General features: G+C 40.1%; 1 protein-coding gene across 3 annotated transcripts in view; it reads left to right on the top strand.

Annotated features, from left to right (window-relative positions):
• Window positions 1-2,022: 2,022 nt before the first annotated feature.
• CDK14 (cyclin dependent kinase 14) overlaps window positions 2,023-24,405 on the top strand; it is a 309,078-nt gene continuing 286,695 nt past the window's right edge. The window contains exons 1-2 of one of the 3 annotated variants that reach the window (XM_050333430.1): window positions 2,023-2,159; window positions 8,920-8,951. In XM_050333430.1, coding sequence (XP_050189387.1) covers window positions 2,069-2,159; window positions 8,920-8,951 — 123 coding nt within the window. In that variant the 5' untranslated portion in view covers window positions 2,023-2,068. The remainder of the gene's footprint in view (window positions 2,160-8,919; window positions 8,952-24,405) is intronic. The other 2 variants (XM_050333421.1, XM_050333417.1) reach the window with 2 other exon arrangements.

The following is a 24,405-nucleotide window of genomic DNA, read 5'->3' as shown; positions in this document are numbered from 1 at the left end:
GAGAAGCTCTCAGGAATGATATCCCTAATTGCTGAAAGCAAGCCACAGACTGAATTATAGTGGTGTTGGTACAAGTCTCAGGCGAGCAGCAGGGCTGCAAAGAGTGAATGGCATGCACAGAAAATGAAAAGGGTTCAAATGCTAAACTCGGTTTTAGCTCCTGGACCAGAATATTTTATTTACGATGATGGCATTTTCCTCTCCACTCAGAGCACGGGTAGTTATGTTAGATTTAAACAAAGATCAAACTATCAGCTATTATTAAGGACTTAAATGTCTTTTTTTTTGCAGTGATTGAATTAAACATCCTTAAATACCTGTGTTCTCCGTCCTTTTTTCCTTCTAGCCCCCTTGCCTGTTTCTTCCTAGTTTTTATTTCTCCTCCTTTTCCCTGCATTGCTCTCTGCAGTGTTCCAGTTTCCACTCTTTCTCAATTTCCTTCCATAATATGACATAGACTACATCGAAAATGCCATTTTAGCTCCCATTTCAAAGATGTTAGCAGGGTCAACAGGATTCATGCTTCTCGAAACCTTTTTATCAAACTGTCTGTAGATTCTGGGGTTGTGAATAAGACATTTTACCAGGGTTGCTGTACCACTTACATAGCAGGACAAGTTCCCATTATCTTTTATGCCACAAGAGACAGATGCAGTCTACATACAGTAGATTAAAGTAGATAATTATAGAGTTGCACCTTGAGATGCTGCGTACTGTCCACCCCGTTGCATTGTAATAGAAAGGTCCAGTCTTAGAACGTAGAGTTGTAGATGGCTTGAACCCCACTCCCCTAAACACTTGTCTAGACAAACGTGCTTCTAAAACTGAGCTTAGACACTGTATAATCCCAGTAAAATGTGTTATCTAGCCTCATTAAAACCCAAGTTCATTTTAACCAGATAACATGCATTAAAATACAATTTGAACCACATCAACCTTGACTTTAAAATGTGTTACCTAACACGTATTGTTCTCGAAAAGTACCTGCTTTATATTTTAGACTAGACATGACCATCCATCTTGATGGGTTAAACTGATTTATTTTTCAATAATGTTGGTTCAAGTGAGTTAACAAGATCAAAAGCTCCCAGCACTCATTAAGTTGCAGGCTAATGCGCTTGGAAGGCACTTTATAGGGCTGTGCTTGGAGACACACGTGGAGAGGAGCCCAAGTTTCAACTTGACGGGCCGGGTGCTTACGGTGAGCGGGGTGCCCATTGCCCACCGAGAAATGATTTCCCACCACAGCAGCAGGGGCACCGTCCTTGGGGGCAGTCCGGGCGGGTTCATTCTCCCACTGCCAAACTCCCCCGACCCGCATCCGCCTCGGGCAGCCTCGGCCCGGGGGCGAGCATCGCTCCCTCGGCAGCGCCGGCCCCGCCGGCCCGGGGGCACCGCAGCGCGTCCCCAGAGACCGCGATGCAGCAGCGGGGGGCGCGGACACCCCCGGGAGGACGCGAGGCATCCTCTCCGCCTGCAGACGCCACCGCACACCCCTTTTCGCGCGGCCCCTGCTCGGAGCGCTCCCCGCGCCCGGGACGCGCCGCAGACAGAGCATCCCTCGGCGCGGCCCCAGCGCTCCCCGCCGGCCCCCCTCACGCCCCCGCCGCCGCCGCCCTTCCTCCCCGGGGCTCCCCGGCCCGCCCAGGCTCCTCCTCCTCCTTTCTCTCAATGCACCCTCCCTTCCTCACGCCCTCCTTCCCTCCCTCCCTCTCTCCCGTCGCCGGCGCCCGCAGCCCCTCGCCGGACTTTCCTTTCGCTCCTCCATCTCTGCTCGGCGCTGCGAGTCCCCCCTCGCCCTGCCCGCCTTGCCCGGCTGTGCCGGGGCAGCCCGGGGAGGGGGCGGTCGGGGCGATGAGCCGGGCGGTGGCGGCGCGGAGCCGAGCAGCAGCAGCAGCAGCAGCCGCGGCCACGGCGTAGGGCTCCTTTCCCGGACGGGACCGGGGCTGTCCCGCGGCGCTCGGCGGCTTCTCGGGGCACGGGGGGAGCCCCCGAGCCGTGGGGGAGTTGTCTCCCCGAGTCGGGGCAGCGGGGGTGGCGGCAGGCGAGCGGGGGTGGGTCGCCCCCCATGTGTGACATGATTGACTCGCAGTCCGCCGAGAAGATCAGCAGGATGAAAAAGTTGCGGAGAACTTTATCGGAGAGCTTCGGCCGAATAGGTGAGTTCCGCGGCTGGGCCCCGCTGGCACTGCCCGGCACCCGGGGGTCCCGGTGGGGAGGGGGCGGTGGGTCAGCGCTGCCAGGCTGGGAACACGCGAACCGACACCGTCCCCGAATGACGTTTCTTGGCAAGAAAGCTCGGGAAAATAACAACTCTTGCAGCCCCAGCAGTGCTGCATGGGTCCGTGATGGAGTTAGCCCAAAATCGGCTGGGAAGAACAAACTATAATTGAGAGTTGGCTCACGTGCCCCCACTGCCAAAGGGAAACCTCCACCAAAAGCAGTCTGTTATTTTCGATTTGTTGCAGGTCTGGTAATTTGTGCGGGCTGCAGATTGTTTTTAGTTGAGGAATGAGATGCTGAGGCAGGTAACGGCGGTCCAGGGATTTAGGAGGCCAGACAAAAGAAGTCTGTCTGTCGTCTGCTCGAAGTCTTGTCGTTCTGTCACTGACATAAAGCATCCTGAGGTACTGTCATCTGAATGCCGCTGCATATTACCTCCTAGTGTCACTACATCGTGTTTGGTTTTGACACGAGTTTATCTTGCAGTTGACTTTTTTACTGAGAACAATGCCAAAGAGTTCTGGTCTGCTTGGACTTGTGTTTCTCTTAGTCTTTGGCACTCTGTATTGCTTAATTCACTGTTTAAAACGTTAATTCCTGTTGAGAGCATCAACACACAGCTGAGCAGGGAGAGAAGGTACCTCAGAGGAGCTGTGAAGTACCCCGAGTTGGCCGATCAAAGCAGCTGGAGGTAGTTCTGTAATACCTGTGAGCAGATGCAGCAGCCCCTGTCCTTCTGTAAGGGCCCTTCCACAGTCCTCGCACGTTGATCTTCCCACTGCGATCTTGATCTTTCTCCTTACAGTCAGTCTGGCTGGCAGACCGGGGTCAATTTGCAGGGCTGCTTTGTCCCAGTGAGAGAATGTGGAGTGCCTGTGCCGCAGACATGAGCTGTGGCTCTTCCTCAATAACCCTACCAAAGAGGTGCACTGGAGTATTTGGGCATTATGATTTTTCACATGTTGTGTATGCATTCAGTGTACCACCTTTAGCTTTTAAGGACTGCGAGCTTTTAAGTGTACAATCAAATTCGAAGTCACGTATTTTTTATTGTCCTACTGCAGGATGAAAAAGACTGAGAAAAGCCCATTCGTATTTGTAAACTAGAGAGTTTCAAGGGTAAAGGCAAAGTTATGACTGTGAAGCAAATGTCAAGTCACTGTTATGAATCTCTCTGTCCCTGTATGAAAATAGCTTTCACCTATCACCAGTCTTAAACTTGTAAAATATGTTTAACTTTCTTTGATTACAAAAAAATTGAGAGCAGTCAGATATTTGGTCTGATATGTGTCTCTGTGCATGTATAGATGCAGAGACACTTCCACAGAACTGTGGAAGGGTTTTACTAATGGTGGAAGTCATTAACAAAGAAAATGTTTTGAATGAGGATGCTGCTTTGTTGTAACAGTGACAGTCCCGTTAATGCCTTTTAGGGAGCAAGGCCCCTCTGGCTGGTAATTTTTGCATGTTTCAGTTGGCTCGGTTGGGTGATCATCTGTTTTTGTCATTTTCCACAAATTAAACAACCTTTTAGTTTCCTTGGGAGCTCTGGCCTGATTTTAGGTACATGGATTTTTATGTCTTACAGCTCTTCCAGTTCTCTGTGTATATGTGCAAAAGTGTAGGAGTTTGGTTGGGTGAGGGGTTTGTTTGTTTGTTTGTTTGCTTGCTGGTGGTTGTTTTGTGTTTAAAACAGCTGCTACCAGCAAGATTTTTCAATCTTCAGGTGCTCTAATATTTTGACCATTGTTCTGGTAACTGCACTTTGAGCGAAAAAACTTCTAATTTATCTGTATGAGGTTTGAACCTAGTCTGCTCCCTATACCAGAGCCACAGATAAGCCCAAGCAAAGAAACTCTAAACTTGCATACCAGGAAATCCTTGGTTAAAAAAATGTGCTATACTTAACACTAATATTGAAGTGAAGGAGAGAAAACCAAAACCTCACTGGAAAAAGTCTTTCAGGGTATTTGCCACTTGGGTTTTAAAGCTCTTTTTGTAAGAGCTAGTTGTTATAAGTTAGTATAAGAATTTAGACAACTCAATTCCAATTAAACATTGATAAATTTATTAAGCAAGCGATAATAAAGCAAAACAGCGCTGGGTGGCCTGGAGGGCAAGTGCCCTGCCGAAGCACACACCAAAATGTAGTAAATGTTCCTTTTTATACATTTCCAAGTCCCGAGTTTTTAATGCGGCTGCGTTGAGGCTTGAGTTTGTAGCTCATTCTTAAGTGGTCATCTGGTATTTGTCAGAGATGAAAGGTGCAGTTTCTTATCAGTTGTAAATTTTACTGATACTGATACTTGTTTGCTTAGCAAGATGTCTGCAATTATTTTTACTGATACTTGCTTGATTAACAGGATGTCCATGAAACTTATCTTGTTGAATTATAACAAAAGTTCCTTATTCCCTCATACACATAAGATTTTATGAACAAAGTTAACCCTTCTATTACACTAGTCACTCAGTGAGATTAACAAATTACAAATTTTATGTGGATCTAATTGTAATTTTGTCAGTCATCTGTTCAGTTGTGATTTATTATAAATAGTAAATTCCTGACAGTGTTCAAGGCCAGGTTGGATGGGGCTTTGAGCAACATGGTCTAGTGTAAGTCATCCCTGTCCATGGCAGGGGGTTTGGGATGATCTTTAAGGTTTATTCCAACCCCAACCATTCTGTGATTCTATAAAATAAACATGATTTATTAACTTTTCCTGTTCTACTTCAGTTGTTTTCATAGGTTTAAGTACACAATATAGCATCATGACCATAGTCATATAAATGATATGAGAGTAGTATGATGTTTGAATCAAATAATTAGTGAGTCAAACCTTCATGTGCTGCAGTAGGGAAGATCTAATGATCATTCTTGAAATGACAAGGCACCACTAGGCCTCCCTGCGTGTGTGCAGAGTTCTGTCTGCCAAATACAGTTCTCTCAATACTGCAAGATCCCAAACTTTGATACCAGATTTCAGTACCAAAGTTTATATTAGCCTCTTGAATAAGAGTGGTGGAAATGTGCCCTAATTGCCATTGGCAGTGTTTTTTTTCCTTAAGGCTTGCAGGTTAGTACTCAATAAACTACCTTCTCCTCACCAAGTAATCCTATTTGAGAGGTTATATCTGCAATTAATTTATAAGATTATTTTTTTTTACAGTGTGCTAAACTGTGTTAAGTAGTATTTGAAGCTTTTTCCCCAACATCTCCAGATAAAGCCATTGTAGTTACTCCTGGGGCACAGCAGAGCCCAAAGAGTACCAAGGGCAGGCTCGACGTAGAGTTGGCCCATTTTCTCACCTGTGAACTGATGCTTTGGAGCCACTGGCTTTCCAGTGGCTCGCAGAGGATGATGAAGACCTGGCTCATCATGCAAAACTGTGATCAGTCCCGTAACTGTTACAGTACCTATTACTGAAAATGTTTATTTTGTTGAGCTGAAAAATGTGATGTATGAAATTGCCCATCACTGAGCCTTTTCCTTAGCATTTGCTTCATGCCATTATGTGCAAATCTGGCAAAGGATGATACAGCACTGTGGTGGGTTGGAGGAAATGTGTGTGGCCCGTGGTGCTAAATTGAAGTTTATGTTCTAAAACAGACAGGGTGGCTTTTTGCTGTAGAAATTACATGCTCCCACTTCCAGAGAAATGAGCTGTCTTTGCAGCTCAGGTACCCTTTCCTCCTGGCAGAAATTTTCTGGTATTTCAAGGAGTGTCCCTCTTAAAATTTATCTCATCATAAAGAACTTACATTACTAAGAATATGAAAGGTTTACATCATTCTTTTCATTGATATGTTTGTGCCAGCCTATCCATTTTTATGCAAACATCCATATTAGTTTAAAAAATCTGGTTTCCTTACATACTCTTGGCCATATAAATGAATACATCATAAATCTATGTTAAGATTCAGTTACTCACTGTTTAATTTAGCATTTAAACCTTTATTAGGTTTGGTTCTTAGTTTTTCACTTTGATAATTATGTAATTAAAATTAATAATGAATAATTTTATAAAATTAATGACAGTAATTTAGTTATGTAAAGAGTCCTTAGCTATGCATTTGCTGAAATTCATATAGTACCAAAATCATATTTGAGATCTCTTCAGCTGACGTCACTTAACTTCTGTTTTCTTGTACAATTTTTTTAGTCAAAACCTAACACCCAGTTGCAAGGAAAGGAAGAAAGAAAGAGAAAACATTGATGAGATTGATCACAGTGTGCTGAAAACAGTCTGTGTCCCTTCTGAGTATCCCTGGGCTTTGTTAGTAGTTCCTCACTAATACAAAGGTTATCTCCACTAATCTCCTCTGATGTACATACACATAGCTCACATACCTGAGATAATGAGAAGTTCATTTGTAAACAGTTTATTTTTTTTTAAGTTCAGCAGGGCTTTTTTTTTACCAGTTTAAAAAGGAAAGGGTTGCACTAAAGAGAAAAAAAGTATTTCTAATACATTTTGTTGTATAAAATATGCTACTTTGATGTTTACTTTTGGAAATGCTATGTAGCGAGTTGGTTGGGACTGATAATATTATTAAACAGATTCTTATTAAATGGGTGGCCAGAACTCTCATCTTCTTTTGGTGATTATTAAAAGCCCTCTTTTAGTCAAAGGTAGATGTTAAAGACAAGTAAAATATATGCAATGATTAAAGATTCCCATTTCTTCTTGTTCTGTTACATGGGGAATTTTGTTTAGCTATCTGTTGTTTGTCTATTCCTGGAATGTTTTGATCATGTGAAAATCTTGTGTTTTGGTAAGGGAGAAAAGCATGACCTAGGAGTGTCATATACTAATTTATAGCTTGTAAGTCATTGTGACCTGAAATGTACTTGAGAAGATGAAAAGTGTACTCTTAAAAAGTGTTCCACAAGTTGGGATGTTTTCTTTTTTTCTTTAGGTCTTTCTTTCCTTTGCTCTTTTGCTCTTTCTTTCGCTCTTTTGCTGTTTCTTTCTTTTGCTCTTTCTTTCACTCTTTCTTTTGCTCTTTCTCTCTTTCCTTCTTTCTTTCCTTTCTTCCTTCCTTTCTTCCTCTTTTTCTTTCTTCTTTTCTCCCTTCCTCCCTCCCCTCCCTTCTTCTCTTCCTTCTTCTCTTTTCTTTTTCTTTTTGGAATATCCTGACTCATAGTTCTGAGTATTTGGGATTGGCAGTCTGAAAACGTTTTGTTCACCCTTCAAAACCATAAAAAACCATTTCATTATAAAAATGTACAATGTGTGCCTCAGACCTCCTCAGCAAAATACCAGGTTTTTCCTTTGTTTTGTTGTTTGGTTTTTTTTTTTTTTTTTTTTTTTTTTTACTGACTGTGAAATCTAGATGAGTAATTGTGAAACAGTGATCTTCAAAGATTTCAGAGAAGATATGTTTAAAGGAAGGCTGGACCTTCCCTGTTTTTGTGTACAAGAATAACTACCATTTCTGCCTTGCTGCCCATGGTGGAGGTTCTGGAGCTGCAGCACTGTTTGCACAGGTGTCCTGCCTCTGTTGCACCTCTGATGCAGCTTCTACAGTTGGTTTTGGGTTATTTTTTTTGTTTGTTTGTTTTTAATCTGGTAACACAGTTGCTCCTGAAGACAGGTTTTAGAAGGGGTGTTGGTTTTGAAACTACTAGGGCAGGAGCATCTAAAAGAGCAAAGAAACTACTGGAGCCTAGATCCTCAGCCATGCTAGGTGCTTAAGTATTTATATCCTGCAGAAATAAATGCATTTGAAGTGTAAGAAATATTACACTGCTTAAATGGTGAGAAGGGACCCTTCTGGGGCAGCACTGCACAAACCGTATGGTGGTTCAGATGACCTCACTCAAATTGTAAACCTTCGTGATTTAAACTGAAAAGAAACAGCACAATCATCAATGCAATGGTTTATCTAATTTTAGCTCTTCAAGAGAAGGAAACAAAGAGCACTTTCAGGTCATGACGTGCAGTCCCTGGTGGGTTTGGTTGTGGCGCACAGAGAAAAGGAACCAGGCTCGTACCTTCAGACTGACACGGTTCAGTGGAGATTTGGAGAAGCTAATTTTCTGTACATTTCAATAAAGATGTCCAGCATGCTAAAGGAAAACTTTTCATCAGCTTTATCTTTGCTATGACTTCAGAACTATTCATGTTTTCATTTTCTTACTTTACCAGTTCACATGTTTTCTGCACTGTTTTCCCCTTCCTTGTTTGTTGATTAATTGCTTGTTAACAATTTGAGAAAGAAATCTCCTCTTCTCTAGTGCAAGCCATATTAAAATAATACAAAAGGAAAAAAAAAACCCCTACAATGCATACTACATCATAAAGGTTTAGCACTTGAGAAATTGAATATGTAGTTAGGTGTTTATTATACTTTTCTTATTTGAAGTTCAGTCAAGCTCTTCATAAAGGGTTTTCACCTTCACTAGGAATTAAAATAAAAAATAAAACCCATCCTTATGAACTCTTATTTTCTTTAACCGGAGAGGTTAATATTTTTCATAAATATGTAAATTTACTTTATTGGAAACACTCTGTGCAGTCCTACATTCCATTTACAGATTCAGATTTTGAGTATAAAATTGTTATTCATGCCAGCCAGTTCTTTCCTATTATAACAGGAAAATGATACTGTTTTTCTTTTTTCTGGTGTTAGTTACTTTGTGCTCATTGAGATGCAATACAGATAACAATTTCTTTTTTCTTTTTATTTTAAAGCCTTGAAGAAAGAAGATAGCAGCTTTGATGAGGTAGGTTAAATATCTTTGTACCTTACATAGCCCAGGTATGCCTCAGTATTTCTCAATAACTCTAAAAGAAACCCATAGATAGTAGTGTTATGATGTCCATGTGTGTTAGTACATGCATATTGCTCAAATGTATTTTCCAAATAACTGCCAGAAGAATCTGTTAGCCAAAAGCTCTGAATGGAATGCTGGGGTTTTTTGGAATAAACTAAAACTGAATGTTGTATGAAAGGTGGTCACTGACAACCATTCAATGCAGAGAAATACTGCATGCAGAGAAAATACTTTATTGAACTTTGCCAATGGTAATTCTCATAATTGTAAGCCTGTACTGTAACAGAGGGGGCAAAAACATCACTCTTGAGAGAACACCTTACATAAAGTGCTGCTGCTTTGGCTTCTTGATGATCATCTCAGAGAGAGAGATGCTTCTTAGGAAATTTAAAAAACAAACAAACAAACAAAACCACAAAAAACAACCAACCCAACAGCACAAAACCAGCAACTAGTTGTATTGATTATTCAATGTAATCAGTTTGAGGTCTTGACCTATCTGCCATATGATATGCATGTTAATTTGTAAAATATGCTGCTCACGATTTGTGCCTGAGAGGTCCAGGTCAGTGCAAGTTGTCCTGCAGAGCAAGTTTATGCAGGAAGAGGTTTAGGTCTTGGTGTGATGACTTGTCATACTGTAGTCAATACTTGCCTTGTACTTCCCTCTACCACCATAGCTGGAAGCAAATGGAAGTATTTTCATGTGTTGGTGTTATGCTTCTAGCATTTCTGTCTTTTCTTCTTCATTGCATGCTGCAAGCTTAAATTCTTGGCTGATTACAGTGAGATAGCTGTTGTGTAATGCCAGATTCTAGAATAAATAAATGATGATGTAATGTCCTGGATTCTGGATCAAATCAGACTTCATCTCTTTCTAAACAGATCACACTGATGCTCAAATGCAGTAATAGCAATATAGATGTTTTGTGCTTTTCTGACATGCCAGAAAGCTGTAACTTGGCTTGACCTCTCCCAGGTCTGGAGTGAAGGTCACAGGGTCAGGCTCTGTTTTCAGGAACTCTTTTTGCATCATGCGGTGGTCCCAACTATTTTATTTCTCTTGTAACACTGATAGAATTTGATTCCTCGTAAAAGTTAAACCTGTGTGGATACATAGTTGGTAAATTCTGAATCCTTGTTTTACAACCCTTGGTCTGTTTTTGTCCTGTACTTTCTTCTGAAGGCTGCAGTGGTCTATTTGTGCTGTAACGTACCCAGTGTGTACCTCTTATTAAATCTGATGCAGAATTTAAAGGGCACATTAAAAAGCAGGGTCTTATGAAGATGGCATTTTTTCAGTCCCCTCTCCTTCCCCAGGATTGTTTATCTGCAGGTTGCATTTATTGTCTTTAAACCTGGTTTTCTGCTTGAACAGGAGACAACTTGAGCAAACTTTGTATTTACATTTTGGAGGTTGGGGGGAAAATAATCTTTCAACTATGTTTTCAGTGAAATCTGACAGATTGTTGATGTGAGCTACTGCAGAGGCAGTATGAGATGGCTAGTGGGAAGGGTACACAAAAGAATTTTCTTCCATCTCCTGTAAGTAGGGAAGAGCTTGATGTGACATAAGCATCAATCGGTTCCATAGTTTTAGGTGTCATTTCTTAGAAGAAAGAAAAGCATGCTGAGATTTTATGTTGTCCTCTTCAAATTCAACACGACAGTTCTTGGCCATTTTCTATCCTAAAGTGTGAATCAGAGAATGGGCTGTACCACATATCATTTAATTCTTTTCCTTTCAAGCATCCTTCAAATCAGAAGATGAAATAGACTTTGGCAACAATAGTATACCTGATTGTAATGAAACTAACTTCTGAGGGAGACAGTATCTGTGAGCAGAGGAGTGGGCACATTTGTTGGTCTCAGAAGGCCACCCTGAAAAACACTACTAAGACCATACCATGATATAAAAGGAAAGCAGTATAGTCTTCTGACTAGTATATGTAGTATTGATGTATCAGGGATGCAGTTATGAAGGAAGTTAGGATGACAGTAAGTGGGAATATCAGATGAGAAGAAGAGAGAGGAGGTACTTGTCCAAAGCTGTATGTCAGCTTTGTGAGTCTCCTACTACAAAAAAATGAAATAATCAACTATTGAAGGAGAAATTGCATTTAAGAAACAGCATGTTCTCCCTGTATGACTAGTGGAAAGATACTCTTTTTCCTTTCTTGGTGCTGAAAGATACTGTGTATCTCTTCTCACCCTGTGTTTCCCCTGTCCCGCAGGGAGGTTGACCTGTGAAGCAGGACTTGAACAAGTAGCAATGAACTTGCCGAGGGGCTTTGCGCCACTTGGCAGGTAGAGGAGGAACTTGTGTTTTAGCCTTTCCAGTTGTGACCAGAACACCAGCAGCAGAAGATGGCCAGCAGGGACTTGAAATCTCTGAGGGGGAGGGAAAGTGGGGTGAAGAGGAAAGATGATCCTCCCAAAGCTGCAAGGTTTGGATTGGCAGCTGAGTCAGTTGTTAGCTTATTCTGTGCATTGTAGGTCTACATGAAGTGCTTACTTGTTGCTCTCTCAAGAAGCAAGAAGGAAAAAATTGAGCTGTTCAGTGGCTCTTATTTTACCTGCTTTAATTGCACACAGTAGCTGAGAAATGTACAGCACTGCAGGAAGTCGTCTTTCTTTTCAAGAGAAACTACTAACAATTAAGATGTCAAATACGACAGGCAAGTGTACCACATAATTGCTTTCTGTGTGTTATGAAATTAATCTCTCCAGTAAATTAGGACCAAAAGAATCATGAGCAGTGAATCCTGTGAATGAGCTGTGTGTCAGAAAATAGTCTTATTTGTAGAATTGTTTCAGGGATCTTAGTGGTGTAATTAGTCCAGCCTGTAAGGTCAGAGCACAACAATATTGTAAAGGAGTAGTCTAGGATTTCTCACTTTTTTTTTCCTGCCTGCTGTTGTGTTGCTTTGATTAAATTTTGAGTGAAAAAACCTCCTTTCTGTAGATGCCACCAACTTTAACTTTGGTCTGTGAGATCACTTGAATTAATCCATTTAATGGATTTAGTGGTAGCGTGCTCACCTTCCTAAGATGTTATGATATCTTCCAGAGACTCATATGAATAAAGGAGTGAATATAGACCACTCTTTCATTCAAAGGAGCAAAGTAATTATGTAGTTTTGTTTTTTTTCTTTCTTAATCTTTAGCCTGTTCCTTTTTGTCATACTGGTCACACTGTGGGAACTGAAACATGGGCCTGCACCAGTATGTATTGAAATCAGTGGAAATATTCTCAGTGTTTTCAGTGGTTTGTGGATTAGTTTCTTCTGTCATGAAGTATCATGACTGGGGCAGTGAGGGAGGGTCAAGCTGTTCTTCCCTGTTTTCAGAGTCAGTTTATTTGAGTGGGAGTGAGTCAGGCATCTTCTCCTTGTGTCCTAAAATATACCTTGCATGTTCTCTGAAGCAACCTAAGTTTCACTCTCTGAGTATAGGTTTTGGCACATTTAGCATCTGTTTTGCAGTTTTAGGCAAAGCACTGATTATCTACTCTGGATACCAAGATAAAATGAACAACTCTGAGGATCAGCACTGAATGAAAAGAGCAGTCTATAAACAAACGTGTCCCTTGAGTGAACATTTTATTTGTGCTCCAGTAGTTTGTCAAAGTTTAGATTAATAACTTCCAGCTACATAGGATTGCTTTGAAGTCTTTGGACCATTGGTGTAGCAAGTGTCCACTCTGCCTTATAATGATAGAACCATTTTCTTTTTCACGTGAATGTGATCAAGGCCAATAACATGTGGCTGAATTGTAGCATGTTTGTGGGAATGACAGCCAGTGTTGATACTGTGACTAAACACAAGCCTGGTAACCTGTTCCTCTGATTAGCTGCTTCCTGTTGTGATTTATTTCTAAATTATTGTCAGTCAGTCTCAAGCTGTTGGTTCTTGTCCTGTCCTTGATTTCTCTAAGCACTTATTTCATGGTTTAAGAACTTCAGTCACATGTATGCACACTAAATACTTTAATATCAATATCACAATGCAGTCAAATTGCTTTGATTATTGCTTCTTATATAGTGAGTTGTATTGCCATTGCTTAGCTGTATTTTAATGTTAATTTTTCCCAGTATCAAGATTAGGGTACTGTGATTGTGTCTGCTACGTGTGTAATACTGTCAGACTTCACCCAGTAACTTTGAAGCCGGCTGACACTAGATGTTTAGATGCTTGGTGGAAAAGCATGTGAGCTGGCTGAGGGATAGAGATAAGAATCTCCTTTGATGGAGAAGCTGGAATGCAAGTTCTTGTGAGTGTATGAGAATCTGTTTGGAGGTGTTGTGAATACTCTGAACTTCTCAAAATCATTGATACTCATCTACTCCTTACTACATTTAGAATCTCCAACTCTGAGCAATTTATTTCACTCATGGAACAGCTTCCATGTGTTTGAAGTGGAAGTGTGTGAAAGGGGAGGGAGTTTTGCCAAGTTACTTCTTGATTCTGTAATGTGCTTACTCTCACAGTCTGTCTCTCTCACCCCAAACCGAAAAGGCTACTCCCTCTGTGGGATGTTGGCATGAAAAATGTCTTGGTTTAAAGGACACCCGTCTCTGAACCAGAACTTTAGTGTAGAGATTATTTTGTATTTGAAGAGTTAAAGGAAAGGGTGTAGATGGAAAAGAGAAGGGCTCTGCAAAGCATGAACAAGAGGCATTTGAATGCCATAATGCAGGAGGCACATAATACACTAAATAATTTTTCTGTATTTTTTTTAAAGTTTTATTTATAATAAGTAGCTTGAGAGAGAAGTACATGTAGAAAGTATAGATATAGAACTACGCCTTTTCCTCCTGCAGGAATTATGGGAGATGGAGGAGAGAAAAAAATGTTGCTCTCTTGAGACTCGGTGTTACTTTTTGTAGGATCTTGGAGTAAACATTGATTATTTTGCTCCTTGGAGACTTAAAAGGTGGGGTTGGTATTTGACATATGTAGAGAACAGCTTATGATAACAGGGATTTTGAAAGACTGCTTATTGTCCCCTCTTCTCCAGTGCAGTAATTCTTTATTGGTCTAAATACAGTACAGACATTACTAGTCATGGCTGAGCTGTCAGCTCCCTGATGACTCTGTTTATATTTAGGAAACAGGATTCTGGTGGCTACTGAACTGCTTTATGTTGTGATAGGTGGTATGTTGTGGTGGAGAATTTCCAGAGAGCGGGTATGGGTAATGTTTATAAATGGCCTGAATATCTTTGAGGTGGTGCTGAGAACTTGTGTTTGACTTAGGGTATGTGATGACTTTGATGCAGTTCTCATCTGCTTAATACTGGGACAAGTAGCTAGTGTGTAGTTAGCAGTTGTGACATGTGACTGAAGGCTGATGGGGAACAGATGTAGGAGGGAATGTCATAAAGATAAAAAATCCTAAAACTGAATTTGGAAAAAACCCTAGAAGTACAGGTGTCAAAACAGTTTCTAAATAATACCAGGGAACTGGGTCAGAAAAACTTCATCTGGTGGTTTAAGTTACTTTGCCAAATGTGTACAAAGGTGTTTAGAACGTCTGGAAAAATTTGTTCTTCAGATATATTGTCACAAAACAAATAAGAGGAAACATAATTCCAGGCAAAAGATAACTCCGTACTGGAAGGTGCTGCTTTTGAAGTGTTATGAGAGATACGAGAGGAGCAAATTTTTGGGAGGAGAAAAGAGGGAGATAGAAGCTCAGTAATGTAATCCAATGCTTCCTGCAGGAGGACCGTCTTCATTCATGCTGTTCTTGGGTTCACAAGGTCTTTCTGTGTCCAATAGAGATTTTTCCAGACTGCCAACTTTGGGAGGGAAGATTGATCGGTGGGGATGCTGTTGTCTCATGCACCTGTCCCTTACAGAGGCAATTTCCCAGGAGATGGCTTGTGTTCCTACCTCTCCTAGTTCCCCTTCTTCTTTCCACCAGGGAAGATCCACTGCTGAGGATCTGGTGCTGGCACAGTGGATCCCTGGCACAGATGGCTTAGATATCAGCTTGCCCAACTGATTTACTGGTCTCTGTTGCCATGTGTCTTTTGAGGCCATTCCAATGAAATACAAATCCTAGTTGTATGGCTAGTTCTTAGGACTGGTGTGTGATGCTCGTGTGTGCCCATTTGTAGTACCAGCATTTCAGTTCTTATAAAACCATTGTCAGCTGCTTAAAGGGAGCAATTGTTTCCTCTACCTGAAGACTGATAGTACTATTAGCATTGCACTTTGGGTGAATCTGAGAATGAGGAGTGGGAATGGAAGAGAACAAATATTGTCATTCTGCTAGAGCTCCTTGTTGGATCAGCTGTGGGACAGATGTGCCTTCTGTGGGACAGATGTGCCTTCTGTGGGACAGATGTGCCATTGATCTGTAAAAATGCTGGTTTGTGAAACTTCCGGTGACTTAAAGCCCGAACCTTGGTCAGCCTCACATAATCTCTCAGAGAATTAACAATATTTTTATGGTGACCAGGGATTCCTGTCACTTCCCTGAGCTGTGTTGCATGTGGAGGAAAGTCAGGAAGACTTGAGACACCTCAGAACCAGGTCTAGGTGACCACAATGCACGCTGGTAACTGAGAAATGGCAGGAAAGCCACCAAGAAAAGCTGAGTGTTAAGTAACTCTTCTGTTGTGTCCAGTTTCAAGGCTTTGAAGCAAAATCTGAGACCATGTGGAAAGTTTTGAGATTTAATTGGCAGTGACTCTATACCCATTCAGTGCAGGAATTGTTCTTGATGTTGGGGGATGGACATGGCCTTTAGGAGATGAAAGTTTGAGAACCCTCTGTTGTGGCTGAGGAAGAGTTTTCATCTTGAAGCATCCCTTAAATCTGTTGAGTAGCAGTGGTTTGAATTTTTGCCCCAGTCATCAATGTGTTCAGCTGTGCATTCTTCTGCCTGGCGTGTTTGGTGACAATGCATCCATTTACCTTTCAGAACGTGTGCATTATTTTCATTGAGTAAGAAGAGTGTTTAAGTTAATTGTGAACCTAATTACTCTCTTCCTTCTCTGCCTTCTCTTCTCCTGTAGACACTGGATGGAAGAAGGGTTCATGTTATGAGTTAATATGCACGTGTCCTTTGCTTAATTTTTCTTTAAAAATGGATAGAACAAAAAAGCAGAACTTGGTCTAAATCCATGTCCACAGCAATGACTTGTGAGCATCTGGACAAAATGCCGTTCTGATCTACAGAAAGAGAAGCATTGCAAAATGAAGATAAATTTCCAGGCCTAGTCCTCTCCCTTGTACATGTGTATTTTGGGATGTTTCTGCTGATGAGATTGAGAGGATATGTGCGTCCCAGGAATGTGGACTCTGAATGAAAGCTGTTATTATTTTGATGAAGTATACTTACATGTAAATACTGCTGTTTATTTTCTTGGGATATATGGGATATAGTAATTTGTTGATAGATTAAATAGAGTAACAATAATGCTTTATGTATAGCTTCTTGTTCTTGGTTCTGCTGGACAATCTCCTGGTTGTGAGGAGAGAAATAGTCATGTCACTTATTACTTTTTTGCTTTTTTCTTTCTTCCAAGCCCCACTACTAACAGATGTATGACTATATCTAAATCTTCTCATGAAGGCATCTAAATGAAAATGATCTCTGTCTACTTTTTAACTTTACTGAGAAATTCTGCATGTATGATGCCTCATCTGCAGTGTGTCACAATATCACTGACAACCACATATTTGCAGGATCCCATCCGTGGTAACCAAGGTTTTGAGTCAATTGACATATCTTCCTATTTATTTGGAAGGGAGAAGAAAAGGAGATTACAGGCTCTGACTAGCTTATTTAAACCAAATGGATTTTATGTGCACAGAACAATGTCATTTTGTTGATATTAAGACTTAAAGAAATTGCCATTGCCTTATACCTCTTTTATATAAATTCTGGAATTTATCCATTTCCCCTTCCAACAAACCTTTCTACTTTGAAACCAGTTGAGTCAGTCCTGCTAGTACTTCTTGTACTCTTTTCAGATATAGCAATTCTCCTTATCAAATTTGAAAGTTCAAACTTGACTATTACAGGTTGTTTAAATATGAAATATATGCTGTAATTTAATAACCAAAAATAAGTGTGAATGCTGCAGAAAACTTAATGATAAATGACAGAGTCAGGGCTACTGAGAGAGCACAAAATGCATTATCACCAATTCTGAGTAACAACTGGAATTGATTGTATTTGGGTCTCTTGACATAGTTATTTAAATTGAATTATGTTTCTCAGTAGAATCCAGGTGTTCACTTTTTTAAGTGTCTAGAAATAAAAACACTACTAGCGTCAGAAGCTATTTATTCACTGCTGTGCCAACCCAGGAAATCCAGTGACTTACAGTTTTTTTCCTGCTGCCATGTACTCAGCAGGGCTTTTCTTTGTATGTGAACCTCTTTGATAGCTCACATGTACAAAAAGATGTTCTTCTATACACATGTATTTGAGGAATCTTTCTGTTTCTTTTAGTGAGAGTAAACTGAACTTGTTACCAGTGGATCATTATTGTACATAATCACACTCAGCACCATTTTATTTTAGGGATCTTTACCTTCCTTTTCCTCTGCTGATACTGCACACTGAGACTGTACCTGAGGCCGGCTTCATGCTGTTTTGGACTCGTTTTCTGTCTTCTGTCTTGAAAATTCAACACTCTGAAGGAATTTGTTTGAGGTCACTTGCTGTGATTAGTTAGGTCAGATATGCCCTTCAGCTTTGAGATATGAAAGACTTTTTGTTATCCCAAATATGTTGTAAGAAACAGTGCAGAGGCTAGGATTCATATTTTGGCTCGTGTTATTTTTCTTAAATTAATACCCTCTCAGATGAAGCATTTTTTCTTACTGTGTTGTTAGTTAGAAGGAGAATGTGTTGAAATTCATATAGAGCTTAATCAGTGTTCCCTTATTTTTATCTCCTTCTCTCCATTAACAGTTATTGTTGCTATCTGAGAGAGAAACAAGATCTTGACATATTATTTTTTGGAAGTCCTTCTATTACATTTGGGGTTTTTTGTTGTTGCTCATTTGTTTTTGTTTGTTTGTTTTTTCTTTTTTGAAAACTATCTGCACACACATCTGACCTGTCCCCCATGGGACTGGTGTGTCTAGCTTCTTCTTTATTTCTTTGTAATTAGTTGTCCTCTTACTATAACAACTTCTGGTTTTATTTTAGTTATTTCCTTTTATTCAGTATGGTGACCAAAACTGTATCATAGTTCAAATACAGTGCCTTTAGCTGTTGGTTAGCTCTTAGGCACAGAGACAGTTCTTTGATTTCTTCTTTTTCTTTCTTGTTTGTGCCTGTTTTCATTTATAGCTTAGTCTCAGTGTAATTATCTATGTTCACTGTATGTCTTTATTCTATTCATCATGTTCTTAAATTGTTTTTTTTACTTTGACCATGGTGACAAGGGTGCTACTGAAGTCCTTGGCAGTTGTTGAGGCAGCTGCTGAGGGCACGGGAGCCCATCCGGGTGTGAGCCCATGTCCTGAGTGGAGTGGGCAGGGAGAGGGGAGCACCTGCAGGCTGCCTGAGGCTGCTGGCACTGTCAGGCACTGGCAGAAGCAATACGAAGTGTGGTTTGGTGGCTTTCATTTATTTATTGGCCTTCTAAATAGCCAGACTTATTAAATGATGTCCAACCTGCTGTCCTTTGTCAATGCCAATTCCTGATGCAGTTTTACAGTTAAAACAGCAATCTCTGCTTGCACAGAAAAAAGTTTTTTAGCTTATCCGTGTGAAGAATGACGCCAGTTCCATTTGTCAGATTCATTAGAATTCTTACCATGTCCTGGCTTGTTTAGATGTGGGAAGTCTCTCATGACTGCAGGTTTGCTCAGTTTGGAGGGGGAAATATTTTTTGTTTTAAAAAAGAAAGAAAAAAGCAGTCATGATTTGTTTTGGCTCTTCATGCACAGAGAGGAACCAGATACAAACAGGATGTTTGTTAGAGGCATCTCCTACTGACCTTGGAGATGCACAGAATTCCAGAAACTAGAGGACAGCATCTGGAGAAATACTTGAGGGTTTTTTTGGTTTGTTTGGGGTTTTGTTTGTTTGTTTGTTTGTTTGTTTTTTAAGTTAGTTAGTTAGTTATTACTGTGGTATGGCTCAGTTAAATGTGATTTGTCTGGCCATCATCAAATAGGACAGATGCTCAGAGAAGATGAAGGGATATGCATAATTTGCTTGCCCTTCAAAAAGGCATGCCTGTAGTTCTTGAAGATTTTTCTGTTCAAATCAGTAAGAAAATGGTATTTTTATCTTTGAAAGTAATTTTGCAGCAACTAAGCGGTTACGAGTTGGGCTACATATATTTTTTTATATCTTAAGAACAGGCCTTTTCAGTGGTGTGGAGAGAATGCTTAGTTGTACATTTCATATGGACATGTGTAGACAGTGGGCTCAAACTGTGAGATTTGTGATGATATTTGGCAACCAAAAAGTTGTGATAGTCAACGAAAGGTTCTTCCAAAAGTAAAAAAAAAAAAGTTACTGTTATGAAGAAAAGCTCTATCATATTTGAACAAATACTGTCAGGAAACACAAGACTCTTTTTCCTAAATTTCTGTCTTGTGTGTTAATTGTAATGACTTTCTAACTGAAACGATCTGGTAGGTTTATTTCTAATATTCCTAATTCTTTCCTAATTCCTAATTATTTCATTCATCCACAAGTGGGGAAGAAATGATGTAGACTTTCACAGTCTAAGTGGTGTTTCATTTTGGCGTTGGCAGTTAAGCTTCAGAGAGGACAACGGTGTGAATCTATGCCCATAGGACCTAGTACAGCTCATGAGTATATTTAATACTCACTGCTGAGGAGCTGAGCCTAAGAGATGATTTCAGGAGGCTGCTGGGGTTCAGCAGTGATGCAAGACTTCGGAGCAAATGTTCTACTGTAAGTGGATCCTCATCTTAGAAGCCTTTGTGAATTGGGTTTATTTTATTGTTAAAATTTGAAAGAATGTCATGGCTGTCAGTTTCTTGCTCAGTTTCTATCTCTTTTGAAAAAATGTAGAGAGAAAGCCTCTTGGAGAGGAAGGCAAAAAATGGAAAAAGTAATTCTTTTTTCTTTTGCCAAAGAACATAGGTAGAATTGGAGATATTCAGTGGGAATATTTTAATTATCCTCTGAGTTTGCTTCTTAGCCTTCTTCAACATTTCGAATGTAGATATTAAATCAAGAAGTTAGACTGAATTGTCATGATTCACAAGCTCACTGTGTTACCACAGGACCACATAACTTGCACTCATGGTATGTCAGGAATGGTCTGAGCTACTCTGAGAGACAACATCCAGAATAAACCCAGTATCATCCACCACAGCCTTTAACTATGTACAGGAAGAAATTTTGCCTGGAGTAAAAAAAAGAGGCTCAGTCTCCAAGTTCAGACAACACTGTTTTCCTAATACTTATTATGCTGGGGACTGACCAGCTTTGCAGAATGGAACATGGGGGTCCTGGTGGACATGAAGTTCAGTGTGAGCCAGCAATGTGTCCTTGCTGCAAAGGCAATGGTATCTTGGGGTGCATTAGGAGGAGTGTGGCCAGCAGGTGAAGGGAAGTGATCCGTCCCTTTCACTCAGCACTGATGAGGCCACACCTGCAGTACAGTTGAGTTCTGGTTCCTCAGTATAAGGCAGACATAGAGAAGACCCACTAAGGTGATTAAGAGACTGAAGCATCTCTCCTGTGAGGAAAGACTGAAAGAACTGGGACTGTTCAGCCTGGAGAAGAAAAGGCTCATCAGGTGATCTTACCAATGTCTATAAATGCCTGAAGGGAGGATGTACAGAAGATAAAGGCTCTTCTTAGTGCCCTGTGACGGAACCAAGGGTAGTGGGCAAAAACTGAAACACAGGGAGTTGAAAACCTCTGAACATCAGGAAACATGTATTTTTCTGTGAGGGTGACCAAGCACTAACAGAAGTTGCCCATTAAGACTGTAGAGTCACCATCTGTGGAAAAGTCATCTGGACAACCTGCCCATCATGTGCAATGTGATTTAGGTGGCACTGCTTGCACAGATAGGTTGGACCAGATGACCTGCAGAGGAGCCTTCCAATCTCCACCATTCTGTGATTCATGAACTGTATTACAGGCTACTTTCTTTCTGCAATCGTTTGAAGCTTCATGCATTGCTTGTCACAGACAATTGACTTATTGATAGTTTTGTCATGTGTGATCACCTATGATACTCTAAGTATCTAAAGAGGCGTGATTTGCTTCAAATAATTGTTGCCCAAGTTCTATAAAGACTGTACGAGGTACCGTTTCAAACCACTTGTTTATAAAAGCTTAGAACAAATGTCAATGTGAAGATTATCTAGAAACACCTGTAATAAAAAGTTTATGTTTAGAAGCTCATTCCTATCCACTATTCATCTGCTGGAGACACCTCTGGAAAAGTCCTTCTGTTTCTTTCCCTCAAATCTCAACACTTTGTATTCCAGAGCAAGCAACACAGAGCTTATTGATGTGGTTTGAATTTTTTCCTCTTACAGGGATACGTAACTTTGCCTCTTATCTCTTATTTCCTTGAGGAATTAAAAAAAAAAAAAAGGGGGCTCTTGTGCTGTTTGTTTTTACATACATACATACATATATTTATACATATATACCCACATAATATGTGTATTTAAGCTTCTCCTTTCCCTGCTCTTCCATGAGGTTAGTTTCAAAGAGGGAGGCTCTGAGGGAGTAACCTATAGATGGAAACCACCTGTATTTATGAACCTTTAAAAGAATCACATGCTTCCAACAGAAATAAAACATCTTTTGCCTGGAATTATTCCTTCATAGCAAACATGCAGTCATTTTGCAGCTCTGGATTGATCTGTCTGGAAAGAGGAAATATTTGGTGCCAACAGCATGAGAGCAAAAATAAGCTTTGTCTAATAAACAGAATTCTGCACCATGTCTTCAGTTTTCCCTTTGTAAAGGACACTAGTAAAGTGGGAGAGGGACAGCATTGGAGAAGAGTGAAGAATTTTCTTCTTTTTTTATAGTGGTGGTTTTGGTGGTTTTAGGCAGTAGAGTGAGAGGGGAGATACTTTTTTTAGTATGTCGTCCTTCTTTCATAAACCTGGGGGAAGGGGGAGTATCCCATCACACTTAGTACTACTGTGTGCATTTTTTTTCCTTGGCTTTCACATTTATTTATTCTTTAGATATGTTTCAAACTCTTCTTAAATACACATTATATGGACTTGTGTGGAGCAAATCTGAGTTAGTTAAAACTTCTCAATTCTTAATCTGAAGTGTGGCCTTTAAGTGCTTCTTACAGTGAATTGCTCTGCTTATGGACTTGTTCCTGAAATGTTTCCAGTTCTGGAACTGGCATGAACATTAAGAAATATCCTGTGGAAAAAATAGCTGGGGAACCAGAGTGTAACCAAAATTACTCATTTAATCTTACCAGCTGTCAACGGGACTCCTGGTCATAATTCTGGCTTTGACACTTCGGGGTCTAAGGCTTGATTTCCAGGACAAGGTCTGTGAGTTGATGATGGTAATAGGGCTGTATTCCTAACTTGGAAAGGCTGTACTGTACCTGTAACTTGTTTGCTTATGCATAAAGCTACTGTCAGCATCAAGGAAGCACAGCTGAATGACCTCTATTTTTGAAAGTGTGGCATACCTTTATTTCATTTTTCTGCTTAAGATTGACACATGATCACATATTTTACCTCTCTTTTTTTTTTTTTTTACACAAAGTTTACCCTTTAAGAGGTAAACTGCCTTATATTAGCTTGCATTTCTGTGGAATTGCTGCCATTTCGTAATAGCAGGATGACATGCATCTTGCAAACTCATTCATGAAGCTCTGTGCTGAGCCCCAAACTTCTTCAGTAAAATAGTTCAAAAGATTGTGCTCATTATGCTAATAAATGGTACCCTTAGGCTCCTGCTTGATCAGGGTAGGGGATGCTTTAAAACTGGCCCATAATTAATTGTGCAGTAAAACAGAATTATTGTTAATTTATGTTTTTAAGAGAAGGGACTAAATTATGTTCGCTCTTGCTGCACAGTTTTGGAAATGAAAAATATGCATTAATAAACAACATGTCTGTAATTAATTAATGGTCCCCTGGAGAGGGTTTGCTCCCAAACTAGCTAATTAGTGTGTAAAATACTAAAAAATTAATCCCAAAACACATAATGAAAAATCAGCTATGGGTTAGTGAATTGTGGTCATTAAAATAGATTTTTTATTTATTTATTTTTTTTTAATTTTGTCTTAATGGTTTAAGTTAACAACCGAGACAAATGCAAAACAAAACACCAATGCTGAGGTGCATTTTGACACGTCTAATTAATATGCTGTGCCAGTAAAAATATCGTAAAGTTCTCACCAGAATTAATGTGGGCTATAAAACTATTGTTTATTCTGGACTGATTAAAAAATGAGTATCAACTACTGTTTTGTTTTTTATTGCTAGGGAAGACCTGGGTAGGGCCTAAATATTAGAGTCTTCAAATTGATCCTTCCCTACATTTTCTGTTATCACTCTTTAATCTTCTGTTACATCTGTTGTTTTTCTCCCTTTTCAGATAGACTGATAGATTTCTTGAATTTGATCAGAAAAACACATTTCAAAAACCTACTTGTAACCAAGATGGGGTCAGCAGTTAGTGTACCTTTTAATAAACAGGTTACTGTGTACTCCTCCTTCACATATTGGTAACTGAAGTAGACTCTAGTATCTGGTTCCTAAATTCTTCGTAAAGTTTTTGCACAGGGTGAAGTGCACTGTGCTTTGTGTGCTGAGAGCCTCACTGGCTTCCAGGGAAATACACGAACATGCCAAAAATGTGCGTACTCGTAGAATCAAGGCCTTAATTTGTAAAATGATACTTAATGAGAAAAACGGGCACAAGGTAGTAATTTTTCTTGTTGAAAACAATGGTTACTGCTCAGGTAAATGTTAGCAGAATTGATTGATTGATTGCCGACAAGAGGCGTAGAAGTGATTAACGTGACAATGTACAAATCATGTCACCATTTTTTTCCCTTGCAGCTGCAGTAGGCATATAAACTGAACTTTCAGGTTTCTAGGTTTTTTTGGAAGAAAAAAAGTGTGTTACTGAAAACTTGGGAAAGAAAATGAAAATTCTTTTGTACTTAAGTTTTCCTTGTGAAATCTCTGTGTAATGCTGCTTCAGCCTAACTGATATCTATTTCTTTTATACTATTTAAGTGATGCTTTGATGCATGCATAGGCACCTCCCACACTCCTTTCCTTCCCCACTCCTAAATCCTGCTATGTTATGCTTCAATATGAAAAGATGAATCCTGCTTTTCTTCTTAGAAAATGAGTTTTCCAACTCATTCTGCATTTGTCTTTGGCTACATGCAACATTAAAAAATTGTTTTAAGGAAGGGTATGTTTAA

The sequence above is a fragment of the Myiozetetes cayanensis genome, unplaced genomic scaffold, assembly GCF_022539395.1.
Source record: "Myiozetetes cayanensis isolate MyiCay16 unplaced genomic scaffold, myiCay2020 scf1, whole genome shotgun sequence".
Lineage (NCBI taxonomy): Eukaryota > Metazoa > Chordata > Aves > Passeriformes > Tyrannidae > Myiozetetes > Myiozetetes cayanensis.
This window is presented reverse-complemented; position numbering and strand designations above follow the sequence as displayed.